The following is an 8,938-nucleotide window of genomic DNA, read 5'->3' on the forward strand; positions in this document are numbered from 1 at the left end:
TACGTCCATCGCTCTGCTCTGGTAGCTTATATGAATTATTCACTGGGCTATCATCTATTCAACCTAATTTGCTTACCATGTTATTTACACATCATTAGGCTTGGCGAGGACAGAACTTTTCGGTTGGATATTTTATCAAACGTTTCCGTATTCAATGAGTGTGTTCTATCGGACGTTACTCTTTAAATCAGTGGTTCTTAACCTGGGGGTCGTGACCCCCGGGGGGGTCATTTGGGATTTCTTAAGGGGTCACAAAGGGTTCTGGAAAATAATTTATTTTTCATATACATTATACACGTATTAGAAATACGGTATGCTTTGGCAATGAAGACTCTCCCACCTGGACTTCAAGAAGTGCTTACTGACGTTGTGAAGATTGTGAACCATATACGAGGAAGTGCAACAACTTCAAGGATTTTTAAATTGCTATGTGAAGAAATGGGTGCTGAATTTTCTGTTCTACTATTTCATACAGAGGTACGTTGGCTCTCACGCGGCAAAGTTTTAAATCGCGTGCTACAACTTCGCGAAGAAATAACAATGCTGTTGGAACGTGGTCATACGGCAAAGGAGAATCTTCTTCATGAAAAGATGCAGGATGATTGTTTTGTAACAAAAGTTGCCTACTTGGCAGATTTCTTCTCGGAAGTAAATTCTCTGAATACTTCAATCCAAGGAAACGTTACAATTGTGACGCCGCCATAGTGACGGCGCCGAGAAAGGCTGTGAACTTAAAGGCAGGTTGGAAACGACTGAGTTATATTATTGTAGAACATTCTCCTTATATACAAAACCTCAAGGCAACAGGATATATACAAAACCTCAAGGCAACAGGACATAACAAGTTCACAAGACAGACAATATTACAGAGGAAAAACCAGACATGAATTTTCATGTTCGTTTTAGTGCGAGGGAAGAGCGAAGATACAAGCATAATATATATAAAAGGAATTATGTACAATTGTGTGAAACACGGTTGGTACACAATGATGCACACAGCTCGGGACAAAGTGGCAGCGTTCAAGTCTAAGATTCAGCTTTACCAGAAAAGAGTTCAGGACGGTGACATCACTTTCTTCACGGAGATGATGACTCTCCTGGGTTCCATGCCAGATGCTGAATGTAGTTTCCATGACGAGATCTCCACTCATCTTTTGGCAGTAAATGACGCCATCGAAAGTTACTTTCCAGGACTAAACGACTACTGTACTGATGCGTGGATCTATAGACCCTTTTCATTAAAAGATAGTGCCATCAGTGATACTGATGTTGCTGCTAAGGTAGAATTTTATCAAATTCGTAAGGATTCTCAGCTTAAAGTCGATTTTGCCGAACAAGAGCTCCCAACATTTTGGGCAAAAGTGAAGGACTACTGTCCTATTCTCTCGATGCGTGCATTAACCATGTTGATTCAGTCCCCGTCAGCCTACCGGTGAGAGGTTGGATTCTCAGCAATGGTTGCACTGAAAACGAATGCACGCAATAGACTTGTCATCGATGCTGACATGAGGTGTTGCCTATCGAACACTGGTCCTCGCTTTGATAGACTTATGGCTACAAAACAATTTCAACCATCACACTGAGTGAATGAGAAGTAGGTGCTAGGTTTTGTATGGTGTTGAATAGTTCTTTGGAATTGATAATTTTATGGCATTTGTAGAGGCTGTGTAAGTGGAATTTTTCAAGGTTTTTGTTCTGTGGTGTTTCCAATTAAATTGTATAGGAGTAAACCATTTTGTATGATGTTGAATAGTTCTTTGGAATTGATAATTTTATGGCATTTGTAGAGGCTGTGTAAGTGGAATTTTTCAAGGTTTTTGTTGTGGTGTTTCCAAGAAAATTGTATAGGAGTAAACCATTTTGTATGATGTTGAATAGTTCTTTGGAATTGATAATTTTATGGCATTTGTAGAGGCTGTGTAAGTGGAATTTTTCAAGGTTTTTGTTGTGGTGTTTCCAAGAAAATTGTATAGGAGTAAACCATTTTGTATGATGTTGAATAGTTCTTTGGAATTGATAATTTTATGGCATTTGTAGAGGCTAGGAAAGTGGAGTTTTCCAAGGTTTTTGTTCTGTGGTGTTTCCAAGAAAATTGTATAGGAGTAAACCATGGTCTTCCTGTAATTTTTTTTACTTGACCCTTTGACAAGGTTCATTATTTCCAAATCTATTATAGGGGGTCATAATAATACTCTGATTAGTTCCGGGGGGTCATGGGATGAAAAAGGTTAAGAACCACTGCTTTAAATAAACGTTCAGGGAGATCGACATTTTAATCGTCTTGGCTTAACTTACTGTTCACGCAGGAAAACACAAACGTACTATACAATGTTTCATAAGATACTGTACTATATGGGACAAAGAGGTTGAATAGGGTTATTTAATAACCTTGAAGAGGGATAAATTTGTACACGGATGCCAGAAATGTTAATAAGCCCGTTAAAAATAGCAAAACATTAGTTAAAACAATAGGCGGTCAACAATATTATAACCAATCTAAATATGCATTATGCAACCTTTACGAAGGCTAAAGATTTCCAACAAAGTAGTTTCATGAAATGAGGAGCTTGTCGCGAGCACGAGCATGCGTAAAAATTACATCTTATGTGCGCCACGCACGAAAGGTTTTTAAGGCTTTATACATACATACACACACACACACACACACACACATATATATATATATATATATATATATATATATATATATATATATATTATATATATATAATGTGTGTGCGTGTGCGCGCGCGCATGCACGTTCATTAGTAAAAGAGCCCATTTTCAGTAAAGATAGGTTTTATAAATTCTACCCTAAGCAGAACAAAGCCCGGATGTTATTGAACAGTCATTTTTTCCTCGTGAACAAAAATATGAAAAAAAAGGTTTTACGAAGTTTATTCGAAAAAAAAAACCTGGTAATATGAATACTTTCTTCACTAACAGTTGTGACTATTCCTATGAATTCCTAACAATCATTTCCTAATAGTTCACTGTAAATAGCCTCTTCCTTAATCGCCAAATAGTTCCGGTATACATACACTATCTATAAAGATTTAGCTATCTGAAATACACTATACTAATCGGGTCTCTAAAATCAATGTATCGTAAAGCTAAGCAATAAAATGAAAAATAAAATCAACTACGATGTATATGCATAAATGTGTGAAACATTTCATGAATGTCATTTACAGATTCTACGTATAGGCATACTACCAGTAATAAACAATGCTGAAAAAAGAATGATTCCATAACAATTATAAGAAATATTATCCATCCTGATCGTAGCAAATAAATAAATAATACCATCTCCCCTTAAAAAATAGAATTAAAAGTATATTGAACAACTTCTATTCTTTCAAAATGAGGAAGGACACAATCAGAATGGATTGAAAAGTTGATAGTCACACTCACCAAGTTCACCAGATCATCAACTCGTCCTCGAGGCTTCTCGTCTGTGTTGTTAATATACACATGCCATTGTCAATATATTTTTTTTTCATCTCTTCATTCCCTTTGGGAAGCCAGCTCCATGTTTTGCACATCAACAGAAAACCCAAAACCATTATTTGTGTATATACGACCAGCTTTGTAATTTTGAGGACCATGGTGTGGTATTATTCAGTTTTGGGTAATCTTGATCAATTCACCCAAAATGTTCTGGAAAATGTTTCTGACGAGCATTCCCGATATTGATAATGACTATGTACAGCCTAGGCCTAGTTATACAAACTTCATGGGCAATATAGTATATTCTTTGTCTTAAAAATGTTATAAATCACCAAAATCTATTACATTTTCATATATTAGTAAGTATAGTGGGCTACCCAAGCCTATCATTGATACGTTAATAATTATCTTATTAACCGATGGCTTGTATACAATGACAATCTTCTAACGATGTTTTGACCGGCGATGTTGGCTTTGAAACCCAATTAATCAAAAGCATTTCAAGTTTCAGTTCAAATGTCAGAAAGTCTTATGCACACACCTCACTTCATCACAACTTCATTACAAAAACAGCCGAGATCATGTCTAGTTGAGCTACTTGCATTAGAAGTTCGTTTTGGTGACGAGTAATCTACCCGTAAAATGTATCCGTTATCCATTATTTACTTGTTTCTCGTTCCCAACACTCACAACAGTATCCGATATACTGATACCTTCACCTCATGACCTGAAGGAATCATGAGGACCATTGAACACTAATAATCACGTAAATTCGACGGAGAAACACAGAACAACACTTACTAGGACAGACTCCGGTGTGTGTAAACACCATCAGCCTGTGAACTGTGGTACGATACTCGCTTCCTATTGGCTGGCAGACGGACCTTGGTTGGTCTCTCATTGGTGGAGAAGGAATCCCATCTAAATTTGCTTCGACTCAGCCAACATGTTTTACTTATTGCAACAACTTCATTGTCATTTGATATTTCACTGCTATCACATTGTTATTATATGAACATCGTAAAGAATAGGCTCTGGGTGACTTGAAACCATAGAAAAGGAAGTTCTTAGACTTGAAATTCATAGAAAACAGAGGTTTTTAGATAACTTGTTTAGTTCTAAATACTTGTTTAGCTATGCCGGGTTTGTAGACCACTGAACCTTTATAGTAGCAGCAGCCAACCATTCCTGAAAATACCAGAGATTGTACCATAAGAAACAATTTCACTTAATTTAGGTTACAATAAAACATGAAAAGTACAAAGCAACAGCAGATGAATTTGGCAGAAACATACACACACACACACACACACACACACACACACACACACACATATATATATATATATATATATATATATATATATATATATATATATGTGTGTGTGTGTGTGTGTGTGGGACTGTATGTTGTACATAAACAGGTACTGTAAATGTGATAAATGAAATAATAATGTTATGATAAATGGTAACATTTATAATGCAAACAATATAATGAAGCAAGAAGTAATTCACAATACCTTACATCCTTATCCCCTTCTAAGTTGCATCTCAGTTTATTCTTTCCAAATTCACATATAAAATATTTGACTTTTTCCAATCTTTCATTTTTTTTCGAAAAATTATTTCACAACAAACACCTGATTCACACATCTTAGCATAGGCAAATAATCTAACGATCTGACATCTGTTTTGCATTTTCGATTAAACAACCATTATTTTGCCTTCCCTGATATAGCCTAATAAGTGGTGTTATACTTTGAGAATTTTCATTGATGCCTTTTTCACATTTCTCTTTTAATAGCAGAACCATTATTACCGTCATTATTAAATTCATTCTGGAATTTTACAATATCCAGAAAAATTACAAACTTTGGTCAGCTGCTTGATTACAGAACCAATGCCTTGTTGTAGCATATCCTCATGCTTTTTCATTCTCCAATCTTTTCCTTACATCTTTAAATGTAAATTCCACAAGCATTATTAACATTACATTAACACCTTCCACTCTTGCATTATTCAACCATACATTCCCTGTATATTCCAAACCCAAATATGTGAAAAATATTTATCTCTGTGACAGTATTCATGTCAGACAGTATATCTTAAATTGTATATCCATTTTTAGGCCCATTTGTTCATTAACCTTCCTCTTTATATGTATTTCCATGTAAATTTTTTTTTATCATTTCTGGAATTCTTATATACCATCATCTTTGTCTTCTAAGCCTTTATCTTCTTTTACTTTACAATTTTTTTTCTGGTGAGTGCCTTATCCATTCCTTTTAACGACTGCTCAAGATCACTTCTTTAATGCAGCCACACCTAAATTAATATCCAATTTTCCTTCAACAAACTTTTTATTTACTCATCCTGTCATTTGCTGTTTCTTCAAGTATACTTATGATTACTCGTCTTTAGAAAATACTACTTTCCAACAATCAGAAGCTCTTCTAGGAGAGGGGCACTCCAAAATCAAACCATTGTTCTCTAGTCTTGGGTAGCGGCATAGCCTCTGTACCATGGTCTTCCACTGTCTTGGGTAAGAGTTCTCTTCCTTGAGGGTACAATTTCTTATTTTTCTTTATCTTGTTTTTTTGGAAGTTTATATAGTTTATAGATGAAAGATACAATTTAATGCTGTTGCTGTTCTGAAAATATTTTATATTGATTGTTTATTACTTCTCTTGTAGTTTACTTATTTCCTTGTTTCCTTTCCTTACGGTGCTATTTTTCACTGCTGGAGCCCTTGGGCTTATAGCATCATGCTTTTTAGGCTAGGGTTGTAACTTATATTGTAATAATAATAATAATAATAATCATCAAGAAGTTTCTTCCCCAACATAAATCTCTAATATCACCCATCCTCTCAACCTTTTTGACGCTACAAAGGTATCCATTGCCTTGCTAAGTGTTTATCTATCAGCCAGACCAGACATAATAACTTCGTCCTTCCCAGGTAAGTAGGACCTATTTCCCATTTTATTTTCAAGGGTGACACAATATCCCACAATATCCATCTTTATGTACTCCAATATCATACCCATCAGACTAAAAAAAAAAAAAAAAAAAAAAAAAAAAAAAAAAAAAAAAAAAAAAAAAAAAAAAAGTATGTTTTGTTCATCCGTGACCTTTTGTTGTAAAGCCACGGCAAATATGTGAAAATGATACGTTTCTTTGCTATCATCCTAGGAGAGTGGAAAAGTTTGATTGCATTCGGCCTCACAGGGGGAAAAGAACGTCCTCCATTTAGGGGGAAATTTGACCTAAAATGTTGTGTGTTTGCGTGAATACAGGTACAAATGTTTGTTTCTGAATGTTTGTTAAAAGAACACATTCGACTTTGAATTTATATAAATGGAAAATGCATAGATGAATAGAAATTTATAATATATATATTCAAGTTGCATTTCCCCTTTTTAATAGTAAAGAACTGCATTCCAATAACAACACTACAAATAGTAAAAAGCTCATTACTTATACTTACCTCTCTATGACATATAACGCGAATACAATAAAAACATCTAATATAACGTTTTCTATATATTTGCTTGTTTATATTCATTTATATCTTAATCTTACAATGACCCTTGATATGTATTTATTTTCAATTTGATAACGAGCTATATTTCTCAATGCATTTTGTAAAAAAAAAAAAAATCAATAAATCAAAACGGTCATTCTAAACCCAAAGCATTGATTATTATTATTATTATTATTATTACAAGCTAAAAGCCATAACCCTAGTTGGAAAAGCAAGATGCTATAAGCCCAAGGGCTCCAACAGGGAAAAATAGGCCAGTGAGGGATGATACAAGGAAATGAATAAACTACAAGAGAGGTAATAAACATTCAAATTAAACTATTTTAAGAACAGTAACAACATGAAATTAGATCTTTCATATATAAACTATAAAATCATAAAACAAAACAAGAGGTAGGGAAAATAAAACAGAAGAGTACCCGACTGTACCCTCAAGCAAGAGAACTCTAATCCAAGACAGTGGAAGGCCATGGTAGAGACTATGGCACTGCTTACCCTGGATAACGCCTTCCTTAAAATCGGGGTTAGACCCGGAAATAGAACAACGTTGCTTGTTTAAAGGCCGTTCATGAATGCGAGGGGCAAGGAACAGTGAAATTGTCCTATCGAGCAGGAATGCCCTAGAAACTGACCATAAACATATGATTAGCGCCCAGGTCCCTTCTCCACCCAAGTTAGGACCAAGGAGGGCCAGGCAATGGCTGCTGATGACTCAGAAGATAGACCTATAGGCTCCTCCAAACCCCCCAATCCTTAGCTCACAAGGAAGGTGAGGTTGCAGCGACCAAGGAAACTAACTAGTATGAGCGCGACTCGAACCCCAGTCTGGCGTTCACCAGTCAGGGACGCCACCGCAACCCTGATTTTATCCTCTTGGTGAGCGTTGCCACAACAACAGGTTAATGAAGGCATAATGACAGTACGGTTGGACACATGAATACCTGGCACACCTCACTTCGAGGAAGTACACCCTGTCATACAGTAACGGCACGGCGAGTTTGTGTGTGTAGCCCGACCCACCACCACGGCCATCTCTCGTTACGGAGTAGTTTGGTTACTCGCTATGCAGATAAGTTGTGAAAGGATGCTTTTCCTCATAGCGGGGTGTATAAGAAATTCCTGTGTCCAACTGTATGATACAGATCTTCATTTACTCCTAGTAATGCAAATACTCCCAATTTCCGTATTTCCGTTATTCTTGAAATTACAGTATACCATCAGATAAATGCAATGAATTTACATTTGACATTGGCTATGGATATCTTTTTACTATCAATTTTTGTAAAAGTTAATGGCTTTTAAATATCATTCAATGATTGAAGCTCGGGTATGCCGTTTTATATAAATGTTTCTAGCAGTAACTAGATCAATAACACTATCGCCTGAAAATAGATTCCAATTATTAACCCTTCTTTGAGGGTTCGAACTGCCCACCACGAAAGCAACAGGCCATTCTGTAACCAGTCGGCTGCAGAAGGCGTATGCTCCTCTGTAGTTAACCCAATGCTTTACCTACTCGGCTGCAGTCAAGAAAGAGAGAGAGAGAGAGAGAGAGAGAGAGAGAGAGAGAGAGAGAGAGAGAGAGAGAGAGAGAGAGGGAGGGAGGGAGATGCCTCGAATAATAAATGAGACTGCTCTAATTTACATAATTGGACATGATTTATAAAATGCTTTCTTATCATATCAATGTTCTAATCATACGAGACCCAATTAAGATAAATTATGAATTATCTTTAATAACTAAAACGTCGATAATTATAATGAGCTTTTATTTTAAATATCAGACCTATTATTCATTGTATAACAATTTATAAAAACAACAAAACAACTAATATGTAATACGAGGCTTGCAAAGTATGAAATGACAAGCACAATAGAAGTTGTTTAAAAACAGATGAATTCCTTACAATAGAGTCGATGAAATTAAATCTGAATTTTAGGTGA

General features: G+C 35.7%; 2 protein-coding genes across 2 annotated transcripts; both read left to right on the forward strand.

Moving 5' to 3' along the window:
* The first annotated feature begins 324 nt into the window (after positions 1–324).
* Positions 325–705, forward strand: LOC137641138 (protein FAM200A-like). Its single transcript, XM_068373582.1, has one exon. It carries the CDS (start codon positions 325–327, stop codon positions 703–705), a length of 381 nt encoding a protein of 126 aa, XP_068229683.1.
* Positions 706–986: 281 nt separating this feature from the next.
* On the forward strand, positions 987–1,436 carry LOC137641139 (protein FAM200C-like). Its single transcript, XM_068373583.1, has one exon. It carries the CDS (start codon positions 987–989, stop codon positions 1,434–1,436), a length of 450 nt encoding a protein of 149 aa, XP_068229684.1.
* The last annotated feature ends 7,502 nt before the right edge of the window (positions 1,437–8,938 follow it).

Source organism: Palaemon carinicauda, chromosome 5 (genome assembly GCF_036898095.1).
Source record: "Palaemon carinicauda isolate YSFRI2023 chromosome 5, ASM3689809v2, whole genome shotgun sequence".
Lineage (NCBI taxonomy): Eukaryota > Metazoa > Arthropoda > Malacostraca > Decapoda > Palaemonidae > Palaemon > Palaemon carinicauda.

Bases quoted from the DNA above. Each gene is read 5' to 3' on its own strand.
- LOC137641138 (XM_068373582.1), top strand. From the start codon at position 325: ATGAAGACTCTCCCACCTGGACTTCAAGAAGTGCTTACTGACGTTGTG.
- LOC137641139 (XM_068373583.1), top strand. From the start codon at position 987: ATGATGCACACAGCTCGGGACAAAGTGGCAGCGTTCAAGTCTAAGATT.